This window comes from Hippopotamus amphibius, chromosome 3, assembly GCF_030028045.1.
Source record: "Hippopotamus amphibius kiboko isolate mHipAmp2 chromosome 3, mHipAmp2.hap2, whole genome shotgun sequence".
Lineage (NCBI taxonomy): Eukaryota > Metazoa > Chordata > Mammalia > Artiodactyla > Hippopotamidae > Hippopotamus > Hippopotamus amphibius.
The window spans coordinates 30,484,094-30,500,504 of record NC_080188.1 but is presented as its reverse complement, the minus strand read 5'-3'; the positions used below and the strand labels follow the sequence as shown (position 1 = coordinate 30,500,504).

Sequence of the window (16,411 nt, the reverse complement as noted above, 5' to 3'; positions counted from 1 at the left end):
AAGTAGTCAACCTTCAGAATACATACTTCTAGTCACTATTATACAGTTTCTCTAACATATTATTTCGTAATTTTAAAAACATACAGTACACTAAAACTATAATTGGAATAGTCATTCATACAACGAAATATACCCCAAATTCAGTTTAATAAATTACCTGGTGATTAACACATGTCAAATGTTCAACAGTTTTCTCTAGCTCTGATTTTCCAAAAATACTCATTTCCTGGAGATGCTGTAAGAGAATTTTATAGAAGATGTTCATTCACATCAGATAATAAAACAAAATCACCAAATTAAGCAATGCAAGTCTACAGTACTATTTTATTTATCTTTTTATAACAGAAATGTTTAACAAAAAATCATTAATAATTTTACAAAAACAATGCTTTTGGTTGAAAACAAAAACACAAGGGGTTCTCATCTTTTACACTCTACCTCCATGTGTGACTATAACAGAAGACATAGATTGGTATAGGTTCATTTATAAAGATTTATACAGATCAATCCATTAGCACAACTATAAAGGGAAAAACCCAGCAGGTTAAGTAAGCTCAGGAGTAAGCCCTCATGAGAGGAGACATAAGAGGAACAGAGTGTAAAGGAAGAACAGATGGGATCAGAAAGACACAGAAAACAGAATACTACAGGGCCATGTAAGAGATCAGAGTTTTAAGAATGAGGTGATCAACAGTGTAAACACAAGTGTTGTTATTTTTGGTTATATATTACCTTACCCTACTCTTGCTGATGTTAAGTCTAGGACAAGTGATATGTTGGTGTTCCGTGAGAATTTTTCATGCAAATTTTTACTTCCATCCATGTTATTCATTAAAAATAAGTAAAGAGGGACTTCCCTGGCGGTGGTTAAGAATCCACCTGCCAATGCGGGGGACATGGGTTTGATTCCCAGTCCAGGAAGATCCCACGTGCTGAGGAGCAACTAAGCCCCTGCACCACAACTAGTGAGCCTGTGCGCTAAAGCCCATGAGCCACAACTATTGAGCCCACATGTCACAACTACTGAAGGCCGTATGCCTAGAGCCCATGCTCTGCAGCTAGAGAAGCCACCGCAATGAGAAGCCTGCACACCACAACGAAGAGCAGCCCCCATTCACCGCAACTAGAGAAAGCCTGTGCACAGCAATGAAGACCCAGTGCAGCCAACAAACAAACAAATAAACAAATAAATAAAAGAATATTATTAAAAAAAGTTTAAGTGGGATGAATTGGGAGATTGGGATTGCCATATATACATTACTAATAAGAAAAAATATCAAATCGTACACTTTATATGCAGTTCACTGTATGTCAATTCTATCTCAATAAAAGGTCTGAAAAATTTTTTTAAAAAGAAAAAAAATAAGTAAAGACATCTGATGTCTGGATTATATATTTCATTGAAAAGGTCACTGTGCTATATGCATTTTTTTGTTTACTAAATCATTCAACCGGTATTGAGTACATACTATACACCCAGCACCAAGTAAGGTGTTCCGAATATAGTAAGATGGATAAAGTCTCTGATGTCATTGACATTATAGTCTAGTAAAGACAAACTTTTTAAACAAGATATTGAAATAAAATCCATGAAAACTCTGCTAGGAAAAGGAACTTTATGGCAACATATTGAAAGGGAATCTAGGATCTAGGGTTCATTTCCTGTGTGAGGAAATGATGTTTAACCTGGCTCTAAAGGATAAATAGGAATTAGCCAGGTGAGAGAACTGGAAGGGATGAAGGATTGTTCTACAGCTTATGTAGAAAGTTGGGGGCAAGAAAAAGTCCATTAAACCTGGAGTTGAGAAAATGAGGGGTGGGGAATAGCGGGGGATGAGCTTGGGGAAAAGAAGCTAGACCTTGAAATAGATGAGGACCAATCATCGAAGTTGCTCAAAACAGTTACTGGATTTTAAATAGGAAGTCATGTGACTGGGATTTACATCTTTGAAAGATGACTCTGACCTCAGTGTGAAATGCAGATTTCAGAGGCCACTAATATACTAGTGCAATTGAGAGAGAATAATGGCCAGAATAGGATGGTAGCAAGGGAACAGAAATAAATAGACTGATAGAAGAGAAACCAACGTGAGCTCAGGAGCCAAATTCTTTGTGACTTTATTACCTAGGTGATCTTGGGCAAATTATTATTACTACTTTTTTTATTAAGGTATAGTTGATTGACAATATTATATGTCTTAGGTTTACAGCATAGTGATTCACTATTTTTAAAGATTATACTTCATTTATAGTTATACAATATTGGCTCTATTCCCTGTTTTATATATAGTCATTTGTACCTCTTAATCTCTTACCCGATCTTGCCCCTCTCCCCACTGGTAATCACTAGTTTGTTCTCTATATCTCTGAGTCTAGTTCTTTTTTGTTACATTCACTAGTTTATTTACATTCCACATATAACTGATAACATAAAGTATCTATCTTCCTCTGAGTTATCTCACTAAGGATAATACCCTCCAAATCCACCCATGTTGTTGCAAATGGCAAAATTTAATTCTTTTTTATGGCCAAGGAGTACTCCATTGTATATATACACCACATCTTCTTTATCCATTTATTTGCTGATGGACACTTAAGTTGCTTCCATACCTTGGCAACTATAAATAATGCTGCCATGAACATATATCTTTTCGAATTAGTATTTTCATTTTCTTCAGATATATACCTAGGAGTGGAATCGCTGGATTAAGCAGTAGTTCTATTTTTAGGTTTTTGAGGAACCTCTATACGGTTTTCCACAGTGACTGCATCAATTTACATTCCCACCAACAAAGTACAAGGGTTCCCTCTTCTCCACATCTGTGCCAACATTTGCTATGTGTGGTCTTTTTGGCAATCACCATTCTGACAGGTGTAAGGTGATATCTCATTGTGGTTTTGAAATTCATTTCTCTGATGATTAGCAATGTTCAGCATCTTTTCATGTGTCTGTTAGTTGGGCAAATTATTTAAACTCGTAACTCAGAGACTGCATCTATAAGCAATACCCAACTGAAAAGGCAATTGTGAAGATTTATTGAGATAGCCCTTGTAAAAAGCACTTAGAACAGAGATTCCCACATGGAAAGGGCTTACTAAATGTTAACTATTCTTTAAGAAGTAGCATCAACAGCACTTTGTAATTTAACGAGAGATAGGAGCTTTCAGGGAGAGAGGACTCAGTGCCTGGGTTCACAATCGGGTGGACAGTGGAATAACAGGAAACCACTAGAGGAGACTTAAAGACTGAGAGGATTAGTTCAGTTTTTATGTAAAAGACCTATTGTAAACTCATAAATCTTGCCTCCTGTAATCCAGAAAGATTCTGCTAATATGAATGTCACTTTTTCTGAGTTTTTGGTACCACTGCATTTTTTTAATCCTGTTTTTATATTCCTTACTCATTTCAATGATATGAATAAATCAGTAGTTTGTATTAAAAGTTGCCATATTGCACAGAAGTTTTCCATTTGGTAATTTTAACACTTATTTTTATAAAAAAGCACTTTCTGGAAGGCAATATTCCAAAAGATCCCAATTAAAAGTATTCTGTTAGGGTAAAACTTTAACTGAAAATTTATGACATAAAGACTACCCTTAAAGGGGACTTCCCTGGTAGTGCAGTGGTTAAGAATCGGTCTGCCAATGCATGGGACATGGGTTCGATCCCTGGTCCAGAAAGATCACACATGCCACAAAGCCTGTGAGCCACAACTACTGAGCCTGCTTGCGCCACAACTACTGAAGCCCATATGCCTAGAGCCCGTGCTCTGCAATAAGAGAAGCCACTGTACTGAGAAGCACACACACCACAACAAAGAGTAGACCCTGATGGCCACAAGTAGAGAAAGCCTGCGCGCAGCAACGAAGACCCAACGCAGCCAAAAATAAAATAAATAAATAAATAAAAAATAAAATAATAAATCTTAAAAAAAAGACCTCTCATAATATTTAAATGTTCTTATTCTTAACCTTAGCTACTAATTTCTTTTTTTTTTTAAGTTCTTTATTGGAATATAATTGCTTTATACTGTTGTGCCAGTTTTTGCTGTACAACAAAGTGAATCAGCTGTATTTATACATATATCCCCATATCCCCTCCCTCCCGCGACTCCTTCCCACCTTCCTTATCCCAGCCCTCTAAGTCATTACCCATTATTGAGTTGATCTCCCTGTGTTATGCATTAGTTACTAATTTCTAAGCATTAATTCAATAATATTTATTGGAAGTAAACTATGGACTCCATAACAGTAACAATAATAGTTAATATTGACTTCTTATAATGTACTGAGCACTATTAAGTGCTTTATGTATATTAACATTTTGGGAGAGATTATAAAATATAAAATACTGCCCCTAGATATTATAACAAAAGCACAAGCATCAAAAGAAAAAATAAACTGGACTTTATCAAAATTAAAAAATATCTTTCAAAGGACAATACTAAGAAAATGAAAAGACAACCCACAGAATGGGGGAAAGTACTTGCAAATCACATATCTCATAAGGGGATTGTATTGAGAATATATAAAGTATTCTTACAATTCAACAATAATGAGACAACCCAATTTAAAAATAGGGAAAGATCTGAATAGACATTTCTCTAAAAAGGATATATAAGTGGTCAAATAAGCACATGAAGATAAGTACATTAGCCATCAGAGAAATGCAAATCAAAACCACAATGGATACTACTTCACACTCACCAGCATGATGATATTAAAAAAAAAAAGATAATAACAAGCACTGGTGAGGATGTGGAGAAATGAGAACTCATACACTGCTGGTGGGGATACAAATGGTACAGCCACTTTGAAAAACAGCTTGGCAGTTACTCAATAGTTAGTTATAGTTATCATACGAATCTAGGTATATATCCAAGATAAATGAAAACATATATCCACACAAAAAGTTGTACACAAATGTTCATAGCACCATTATTCATAACAGCCAAAAAGTAGAAACCACCCCAGTGATAAAATGTTGTCTATCCATACAATGGAATATTATTCCACAATAAAAAGAAATAAAGTATTGATACATACTACATAATGGATGAACCTTGAAAACATTATGCTAAGCTGGAGAAGCCAGACATAAAAAAACATATACTGACTGATTCAATTTATATGAAATGTCCAGAGTAGGTAAATCGAGAGAGAGAGAAAGTAGATTAGAGGCTGCCTAGGCCTGAGGAGGCTCGAGAAATTAAGAGTGGATGCTAATGGGTACAGGGTTTCTTTCTGAGGTACTGAAAATACTCTAAAATTGATTGTGGTGACGGTTGAACAAGTCTGTGAATATACTAAAAACCAATGAATTGCACCCTTTAAATGGGTGATTTAAATGCTAAGTGAATATCTCAATGAAACTATTTTACAATTAAAGATAATGCCCCTCCACAGGGGGGACCTCCTATTGGGATCAGTGCTTGGTTCTTTTCTGTAAAGAACCAGATAATAAACATTTTAGGCTTTGTGGACCATACAGCTTTTGTTGCAATTACTCAACTCTGCCACTGCACACAAAAGAAGCTACACAAAACACATAAATGAATGAGTATTTCAACTAATGAGTATTATCAACAATGAAATCTGAATGTCATAATTTTCATGTGTCATGAAATATTTTTCTTTTAATCTTTTTTTTAATGATTTTAAATGTAAAAACCATTCTTAGCACACAGGCCATATAAAAAATACAGTGTTCTGGATTTGGCTCATGTGCCATTGTTTGCCAATCCCTGATCTAGATTCAAAATTGCCATGTCACAGGAAAACATATAAAAAGAACTCCCGTCTCAATAAATTAACTCTTAAAAATAAGTCAATACTTACTTTTAACTTTTCTTTTAAAGCTTCCTTTTCTGCCATAATCCTTCTTAAGTCAGATAATGCAAGTTCTTTTTCCTTTTCCATAAAACTAACAGTATTATGGGAGACTGTGGTTTGGGTAGATTCTTGTCTTAGTGCAGATAATTCTTCCTGAGCCTTAAAGTATTAAAGGCATAAATTAAAAAAAAAAAAAACATTGGATATGCTCCCAGTTAAGAAAAGGCAAACTAAATAAACATGCTACTTTTGCTCTCTTCCCAAATGCCACCAAAATAAGAGTAAAAGGATTAATGTAATAACAGTAATAAAAAAAAAAGACAAGGAAATTGAAGGAAGTGCCAGCCACAAAATTTGAGAAACCAAATAGCAGATGGACAACTAGTAATTAGAAAATTACTAGTTGAAAAATTTTTCTGTCCCAAGAAAGCTGAAATCTAAGCCAACAAGCTCACAAGTGGATCAATTTGTACTGCAGAGTCCCAAAAAAACTCCAAGAGTGAGAACAGTTTTTCCAACTTGGCCTTTTAACCCATATATCCTTCTCTCCTCTCAAAATAGCAATAGGATTTCATGGGAGATTGGTATGGGAACAAATTTTGGTGATAAACACCGTGCTTTGCTCAGACTCACCATACCCTCTGACAACTGAGGCTTTGTAATTGGCCCAAACTGTATTGAATCTCCCCTCCCTATCCCTAAAGGTAAGTCCTTAATATCCAATATATCCAATTAGTGAGTGCTACCCACTGATTGACAGACATATCCCAACATGTCTGAATCCCAAGGATACACTTGGCTCAGAGTCAGGCTGAGACCCCTTCAGTAGTTTTAGAAATAGGGAATTATCCCTAGCTGACCTGACCCACAGTTAAGCTAGAAAAAAAGAAGAAGAAATATGAAAAAACAATGGAAATCTCTGCTTTGGAGAGCAGGATAGCAGAAACTATTACTTATAATTCTAACTATGAAGGGATATCACTAAGGTCCATATATTACAGTAATTTAAAGGATATATACTGGTTTCATATAGTTAACTGGTGCTATATAATCTGTCAGCTTAATTATAATCAATATCTTACTTCATTATATAAGACACTTAGTTTATCTCTTTCTGCTGTCAATAATTTAACATTGGACTGTATATCCTCCATATGTTTTTCAAATCTTTCTAGCATACGCTGAAGTTCGTCTCTTTCTCTTGTGATCACATGAATTTCTGAGTTGTAATCACCCTGAAACATAATTAAAAAACAGAAGTTCTCATTTGTTATAATTATCACCACATGGTTGCCACAAGGATGCTGATGATAAGACTGACAAAGATGTTAACAGACAAAAAAAACACAACCTCCTCTAATGTAATTAAGGAACACAATTTTTAATCTATAAGGAGAGCAGAAGAGAGAGTGCTGGCAGTACTGGGGCAAATTTCCTGGCTTTCAAGTGCCCAGCAAGGGACCCAGCTGCCATTGATACTACTCAATCAGATCCCATCAGATGTTTCAACTGTCATTCTCCACTAGTTGTTTATACAGGTGGTAACAAAGTATAATCCGCAGAGGAGAAGCAGGCAGCATCTGGCAACTTGTTAGGCATGCAAGTTTTGGGGTCCACCCCACATCTACTCAATCAGAAACTTTGCGAACAGGGCCCAGTAACTGGTTTATCAAACCCTCCAGGTGATTCTGATTCATACTGCTCGTTGGGAATCCCTAGTTTATAACCCTCTCCAGGGGAGGAATTAAGAGGGTATGTGTACACCTGCTCACCCAGTACAAGTAACTGTAACAGTCTAGCACGTTCCTCAGTGTTTTCTGTGACTGAAACTAAGATCAATTTCCCAGGCACACGGACACCCAATGGTCCTAGCTTCAAACCTATGTGAGGTCTGCTTTTGCAATCAGATAAATATAAACATTTCTACCAGACGGTGTATGATCTGTGTTATTCAGTATCTACTGTGCACATACCATGTCCAATGTAGACTTGGTAAATGGTAGATATCTGTGAAGTAACCTTCACCTGCCACTTGGAAATAAGTTATCCTCTTGGTTAAACAAGCAAAATCAAGGCATAATGGATGAGATTAGCTATCTGGACACCTTAAAGGACAAGATATGTTATAGGACAAAAGCAATTAGGGTGAGGAATTAATCAAGGTTTAAATAATGATAAAAGAAAATTTGTAACTCAAACATATCTAAATAAAAATATCTTACAGAAAGGAGGTGGGCTGCCTAGATTTTAGAAGAGGAGAGCTCAGTGAATAAGGATTTGACAGTCTATTTTCATTACTGTCTAGGTCTCAGCCTAGACGTCACTTTCCGTAAGGAGTCCTTCCAGATTCTCCAATCTAATTTAGATCTCCCTCGATGTACTCTCATAGCATTCTGAATCTTTCCTGTATTCTTTCTTCATTAACACTTACTATACATGAGATTATAGTTATTTACATGATTGGGTGTTTAATGTGTCTTTACCAGTAAAATGTAAGCTCTATCACGGACACAGTAAGTATCTGGTCTTACCACATCTTCAGTGCCTAGCATGGTAACCAGTAAAACAAATGAATTCCCTACTTTTCTAAATATATCTTGTATGTAGGTATTTACACGTGTTAATAATTCCCTTTTACCACTCCATTGTTCCCAACACACACACACACAGCTCATTCACACACACGCACAATGCTAAAGACTGTGAGAGTAGGCGATAGGTCTTCTTTATCTGGTGCCTCATTCACAGCACACTCTCAGTATATATCTACTGAACTGAACCTAACTTTCTATCGAGGCCTGATGTGCCTTGAACAAGCAAATAATAAGGAAATGAAACATTCACTAGGACATAGGTGTTATGCTGGACCCTTACACAAATTCTCTCATGTAATCATCACAAAAGGTTGTAGTTACTTTTCCTCACTTTGCAAATGAGGTCATAAGGTCATAAAGCCACTGTGTGGAGTTGAAACCTCTATCAGGTTTCCAACTCCAAAGCACTTTCTCCTGCACTATACTCAAAACTCACATTTGGAAGCCTGGTGAGTACAAGGTGAAAGAGGACAGTGCCATCCCTTCACAGACAACAGAGAATCAATGGGTGTGTTGTTGAGAAAAATCATCAATATTAAAAATGTCAATACTTTTTCTGAGTTGCTGCAATCCCAAGAAACTCTGCCTAACAATTTGCCATAAGGCGAGGGCTGAAAGAGGGTTGAAAACTCACAGCCTGTACCCAAGTCCGGCTTTAGAGAGGTCTTTGTTGTCCGCCAACAAGTGTTTCTAAACATGTTTAAAATACCCAATTTTAGGTGAGAATTTACTCTCTAGTTCTCAGCACCCATTTCATTCACGTACATCACCCACTAATCCCTACCGTGCCTGAAATTTCTTACTGGGACTCTAAAATGCTATCAATGTCCCATCTTTCTGAACTTTAGAAAGTGAATTCTTTATCTATGTCAGGTAACATCAGGACATTTCAAGGAGTAAATAAGTTGAAGAGGGGAATGTCTCCCCTAATATTCCCAGTACCTTACCAGTATCTCAATTTGTCTTTCAATTATGAATTCATACCAAGCAAAAGAATTAAATATTTAAAAGCATTGCGATACTTACCTTCTCAGTTCTATTTAATAAGTACTTCATTAAACAAACTAACCGTTTTGTAGAATATTGTCTGACACAATGAAGGTGATCAATTCAGCGATTTATTTTCCCTGACCCCTAAGCATATATGGGGCTTAAAAAACAACTCCGTGCACATAAATTAACTTGCACTGTATTTTCCCACCAATTCATTGTGCTTGTAACAGATAACATAGCAGTGCTTAAACTAACACTTTGTAAATCAAATTCAGCCACTAGCCAATGAGGTTAAAAAAGTCTCATCAGAAAATGACTCAAAACCATGTAACAGCAGACAGAGGATCTTCAGGAAAAAGACGACAGAACTGGTAAATGCAGCCAAGTCTGAAATCAAATGTTCTGAGTTTTAATGACTTTATTTCCAACTTCCCTAATTTTATTTAGTGTGTAGATAATGTTAGGGTCGCATAAGCCTCTGGGACTCCTATAGCTCCAAAGTTTAAAAGAAAGAAAAATCTAAAGAGCCCAAATGACATTCATAAAATGTTGAAAATAATTAAGACCTAAAATAGAGACACATGCTTTTAATTTCTTATGAATCATGGTTAACTTCACATACTATACATCTCTAGACCACCGAGTTGTAAACATGGTTGCAGTGGACAAACAGGATGACCCGCCCAGCACCCACTGCCATTTTGTGCCTCCTCCTGTCACATGGTCATCACAGAAGATGACTGCTCTGTACCACGTGGCCTGCCTTTCTGACTGCTCAAGGCTGGGGACGGCATGAAGCCACGTCAACAAAGCCCCTTTGCTTCAAGAGAGAAAATGCAGTTGATACAGAAAGTAAAGGCTAGGAATAGAGGAAACATCCAACAGCATGAGTTCCTGGCTCCAGTTTCTGGAAGCTCAGATGCCCTGCATTCCTCCTATATATATATAATGAACCATTCAATCTTTCCTTAATTTCCAGGAATCAGTATGTTATGCTTTGTTCGTAAGTGGTTTTCCTAGTTAATGCAGTGTTCCTAAGGTACAGGTCAGGGAAGAAAACAAAAAATCGAAATGAAGAAACACTTCTTAAAAGCAAGTATGAATAATGTCACATTTAATACAATAATAAACCAGAAAAGTTTGCTCATAAAGATACTTTCTTGCCTTATCAATTACCCTTATAAAGAGATATTACCTTTTCTAGTGTTTTAAATACTGGAATTTTTTCACATGTAGGATGACTTCTAGAGCAAGATCGTCGCTGTATTATATGTTGCAGTCTTTCTAGCTCTTTCTTATAAAAATCTCGTTCATCTTCTATACCTTTCAGAAATGTATCTAAACGAGAAGGTGACTTGTCTCGTCGTTTTATTCCATGTTCTAGCCTCATCCTCTCAACTTCCAAAGTAAGTTCTCTTTCTGCAAATTAAAGTAATAAAATATTAAAACAATGTTGCATATAAAATGTATAATCAGCCAAATAAATTATATCAATAACTTTTACAATGTAAGCTACTAAAAATCATTAGCTGTTTTGTATATCACCTATTAACTGCCAGATATCAAAGGGGTAAATGCTGAAAGGAAAAGAGTAAAAAATAAAAGCAAAAATCAAATTAAAAGTTTAAATAAAATCCAGTAAGTCAAAGCCCTCCAGCTTTTGTCATATATGAGGATGTACTATGTAGTATGACACAGTGAAGCAATAAATTACCACCTGGTACTTTCTGATGACCTGAAAATGCATGAAAAGAATTTACCTATAAGCAATTGATCATAATATGTGCAATTTTAACATAAAACTTGAATTTAATATAGTACACACACAAAGAGGTCAAAAGAACTCGTCTTTCTTCAAATAAGCACATTTATTAACTTTTACCATAGAAATCACCTTTTTAGGAGTCAAAAGTAGCCTAATACTGGCAATTTCATATGGCTCAATCTAACTTAACTGATGCTCTTTACAACTCTAAAGCATGAAATGATTTTCAAGACATATTCTGATTCACTTCCCATCTTTTCTTTCATTCATCTGACAATTATTGACCATTTACTATATGCCCAGTATGAGCTAAGGATACAAGTATGAAAAACATAGCCAAGGTCAAATAATTATTCTAATCGTAGTAGGACCAGAGCTACAAAAGAACAGCATGCAATGCAATCTGGAGGTTGAATAGGGGAATTCATTCTGAGGAGTGACCAGAGGTTAAGAAGGTATGAGAGTGGAAGGAATGGGCAAGTGTGTTAAATGCTAAGAAGTCAAATAAATTAATGAATGAAAAGGGTCCACTGCATTTAGCACAATGGAGGTGAGTGGTGATCTTAACAAGAGCAGTTTTATTGGTGAGGTGAGGATAGAAGCCAACTGGAATGGACTGAGGTGCAAAAGGGTAGTGGGTGATCAAGCAGAAAAGCAAGTATGGATGACTTTTTAAGATGTTAAAGCTATGATGAGGAGGAAAAAGTGGCTGCATAGGAATGGGTCATGGTTTCTGCTCTAGAAGGGGAGAAGGGTAAGCAAGTTTGAATACCAAAGGGAAAAAGCAGTACAAAGGCTAAAGTTAGCAAAGGAGATAATTAATATGTAAGCATTTTAAAATTAGAGAGAACTGGATCTAGAGAAAAGATGGAGGCAATGGCCTTTCATAAGAGGTACGTGGCTCCACTGTAACAAGAGGGAAGATAAAGGTGGACAGGTTCAAGATCTGGAGACAGGAAACTGATGGAATGCCTCCCTGACGGCTTCCTTTTTATAGGGAAACTAGAGGTAAGATCATCCCCTTAGAATGGGTTTATTGGGAATGAAAAACATTTGAAAATGTTTCCTGCAGAGAGTGGGATATCAAGCAGTAAGAAATACAGAGTAAGATTTCCATACATCACTGAGGGGGGTGCTGTGGTTTGGGACCATATAATTTACAGTGCTACTGATACCGACTGGTGCACACGCAAGCAGTGCTTAGCTGCTCACGTGTAAATGTTTTGGTTGAGCCATGGCTGAGTTTTGGGCAGGGGGATGCATTCAAAACACAAAGAAAGGGACTTCCCTGGTGCTCTAGCTGCTAAGGCTCTGCACTCCCAAAGCTGCGGGCCTGGGTTCAATCCCTGGTCAGGGAACTAGATCCCACATGCTGCAACTAAGAATTCTCATGCTGCAACTAAAGATCCTGCATGCTGCCAAAAAAAAAAAAAAAAACCCCAAAACAAAAAAACCCCCAAAAATCCCACATGCCACAATGAAGATCAAAGATCCTTCATGCCACAACTAAGAGCTGGTGCAGTCAAAACAACAAAAACACCACAAACAACAACAAAAAAACCCCACCACTACCACCAACAGAAAAAACACAAAGAAGCGAGTTTTAGGTATCTCAAAGATTACACTGAAATGGCAGGATAGAGCAAGCATGAAAGGAAGTAAATTGCAAACTTTTATATGTAGGTCTAAGCATAATATATATATTAACCCATTTGATCCTCACACAACAACCTTCTGGGTTAGGTGCCATCATTAACTACATAGATATGGAAACTGAAGCAACGTTAAGTAATGTGCTCAAGTCATACAGCTGGTAAGAAGAGAAGGGTCAGAAAGATTATCTACATGGATGCTGAAGAGCCTAGGATATAGCCTTTTCTTAAAACAGCACACTGGCTTTCTTCCACTTCCTGAGACACATGGAGTTTGATGGCACCAGGCTTCTACACTTGCCATCCCCTCTGCCTTGAAAATTGCCCCCGATCTTCATATGGCTAGTGTCCTGTCACTGAGTCCTTTGATCAAGCTGATTTCTAGCATACCTTCCCCTATGTTATTTTAATACCCCATCATCTAAATTAACTTCTTCACTTATGTGCTACTAGTTTGCCTCCATAACTAGAGTAAAGCCACCACAGAAGCAGAGGCCTGTGTATCTTGTTTGCCATTATATATCCCAGTACCAAAACAGGCTCATGAACATTTGTCAAATGAATGAATTCTTACAAGTTCATTAAACCAACTCATTTAGGATGGAGTACCTGGCAGAAAGTGAGCCTATTTCAAGTGTGTGTGTTTATGTGTGTGTACTTTAAGGTAATAAAACTGCATTTACTTAAAAAGATTCTGTACTTAAATTTTTCACTATTTCAGAACGGTCTTCCTCATAGTCTTAATTAATTCTATTATCGTGTGCCTCAAAGAAGGCTATATATACATTCAAAAATATTCAAGTGGGGTTCCCTGTACCAACTAGTCAGAATATAAAAGGCTCCTGTAAGGTCCTTGAGGGAGAGAGGTTTTCTACTATATCTCAGTGCCTAGTCTGGTTTCTGATACACGGCAAGCACTCAACAAATGTTGAATGAATGAATGAATGACCACATACTACTAAAAATAATATATTAAGAAGAAATCACAATCACTTTTTAAGTTATCAACATTTTATATTTTACCTGTAACTGCAAAACTTTCAATTTTTTTGTTAAGTCTTTGCTTTTCTTGTTCAAGCTGATGAACAACAGTTTCCAGGTCTGATTTTATAAGGAGTTCATCACTCAGTCTCTCCTTTTCTTTATGACATAAGTTTAATTCCTGAAAAATTTAATACTATAATTAAGATTTCTAGCAACTTTATAAATATCATAGCACTTAAAATAGATATTTGTAAGCACATTTATTTAAGAGTAATTCACATACACACTTTTAGTCAAATACATACAGTTTCAATTAAAATTGATTATCAACTGTGGCTAAAAGCAACATAAAACCCAAATTCAACAGTGCTCCTTTGTGAAGTAGTAGATTTATCGGACTTTGTTTCCTTTTAATTTGTTTAGCATATTGTCATTTTAAAAAATGAATATGTACTTATGCAATAAAAATTTTTCAAGTTTTTTTATGTTTAAAGGAAAGCAGATGTTAATACAGTGCTCTAAGACTACCACAGGTATACGTAAGTACAAAGGTTACTCTCTCAGCCTCATCCGCACAATGGGGATAAGACCAGTACCTGGACCCCAAGGACGCATCTATGAATGGATGACTCTATGCGTGTGAAGCACTCTCTGCAGTGTCTGGCACATGGCAAGAACTTAATAAACGTTAACTAATAACATCACTAGTATTTATCTAAAAAATACATAAAATGTAGTACCAATGGAAAAAATAAGAAAAGTCAGAAAATAACTACAGCAACATCTTGCTGTCAGGCAACAATACTGAAACTTGGTCATAGTTTTGAGACAAGCATTATGAATCACATATAACTGTATACAGTGTGCATACAAACAGCAGTGAACGAATGGCAAAAATTCCTGTCCTCATGGAGCTTACACTGTAGTGAAAACGTCACCAGAACATCTACTTTCCATTTACTGACCTCACTGGAGAATTTTACAACATCTATGAAACTCAAGAGTAGACAACATTTAGCAGGTTTAGCTAATTCAATTATTCACTATTGAGCTGAACTGAATACCTGCAGTTGAACAAAACAGGAAGCCACTGTGATACGCTGTTCATAGTGAGCATACAAAATCAATAAATCATCCGAACACCTACCATGTGCCAGCATATCACAAATGGCATCGTTTTTTTTAATTTGCCTTATGACAGCCACCAGAACATTGCAGCTTGACTGTAAGAAGTGTATAAGTAATGAGAAAACTTGGAAATTAGTATTAGCCTTTGTTTGCAATATTAGTGGAAACTCATCCAATTTAACAGGCTATTAAAAAAAATTCTCAGCAATCTTTTGGGTGACTACCTATGAGTTTCTACCTGTAAGTAAGACATTCTTTCTGCCAGTTCTAAACTATAGGACTATGTGCTATATCTAGGTTTATGCTAGGATGAAATTACTAGTTTTCTCATTTGAAGATCACCAGAACAAACAATATGACTAGTAAAACAGTTTGTACTGCCAAAAAAAATTATTAAAAGACAACTGAGTGCTTTTAATAAAAGTCAACAATTTTACCAAGTAATTTATCACTTTTTAGTTTCAACTGACAAGTCATGAAGTCATTTAAAGAATATAAAATTCCTAACAGGTTTTCCAAATTTGAGTGTAATTTGCTACCTATTATATATGAGATTAAAGAATTATAAAAATATAAATGAAACTAAATGTACACATACAATGGACTATTACTTTGCCATAAAAAGAAGTAATGATACATGCTGTGACATGCATGAACCTTGAAAACATTGTGCTAAGTGAAAGCCAGACACAAAAGGTCACATATAATATAATTCCATTTATACATAATATCCAAATAGGCAAATCTACAGAACAGGCAAATCTAGAGAAACAGAAAGCAGACTCGTGGTTGTCAGAGGCTGAGGAGAGGAAAACGAGGAGTGACTGCTAATGGGTATGAAGCTTCTTTTTGGAGTGATGAAAATGTTCTGGAATTAGATAGTAGTGCAAAAAAGCACTACACCTCCTACTTTCTTCCTCACTCCTTTACCCACGTCAGCCTTGCCAAAGGCAAGTTAAAGAATGACCAGGCAGCCCCTCAGGGAGTGGCTACAAAGCTGTGGGAGCAGAGCAGCAAAAAGACTCCTAAGAGATGAAGATTATTTTAATATCTTAAATCACTTTCTCACATTTTCTAAGAAATCAGCTCATTCATTTTAATCTCTGATGCCTTCACCTTATTCTCCTTACACTTTAGATGGCTTTCCATTGTCCACGAGAATAAAATCCAAACATCCTACCACGGTTCAGAAGGTCTTTTCATAATGTGGACAAACTATGGTTGTACTACCTTGTGACTATACCAAAACCGCTGAATTGTACACTTAAGGAGTGAATATTATGATAGGTAAATTACATCTTAGTGAAAAAATGTAAAATAAAACATAAATATTTTCTTAACAAAAATTCTGGCAATTCAATGTAACACCTACTTACCAGTTGAAGTTTTCCCATTGTTTCTTCAAGATCCCGCATTTCAGAGAGCTTTTTTTTAATCTCTTTCTAGGAATAAAAAGCTTGTTA

At 36.1% G+C, this 16,411-nt stretch overlaps 1 protein-coding gene across 6 annotated transcripts in view; it reads right to left on the bottom strand.

Annotated features, from left to right (window-relative positions):
- CEP135 (centrosomal protein 135) overlaps nucleotides 1-16,411 on the bottom strand; it is a 68,524-nt gene that overhangs the window by 32,509 nt on the left and 19,604 nt on the right. For all 6 annotated transcript variants that reach the window (XR_009052820.1, XR_009052819.1, XR_009052821.1 and 3 more), the window contains 6 exons: nucleotides 16,325-16,390; nucleotides 13,860-13,998; nucleotides 10,615-10,838; nucleotides 6,915-7,067; nucleotides 5,839-5,991; nucleotides 158-235 (listed from right to left, as the gene is read on the bottom strand). Coding sequence is in view for 3 of the 6 variants with exons in the window: in XM_057729322.1 (XP_057585305.1) it covers nucleotides 158-235; nucleotides 5,839-5,991; nucleotides 6,915-7,067; nucleotides 10,615-10,838; nucleotides 13,860-13,998; nucleotides 16,325-16,390 (813 nt within the window). In the remaining 3 variants the exon portion in view is untranslated. The remainder of the gene's footprint in view (nucleotides 1-157; nucleotides 236-5,838; nucleotides 5,992-6,914; nucleotides 7,068-10,614; nucleotides 10,839-13,859; nucleotides 13,999-16,324; nucleotides 16,391-16,411) is intronic.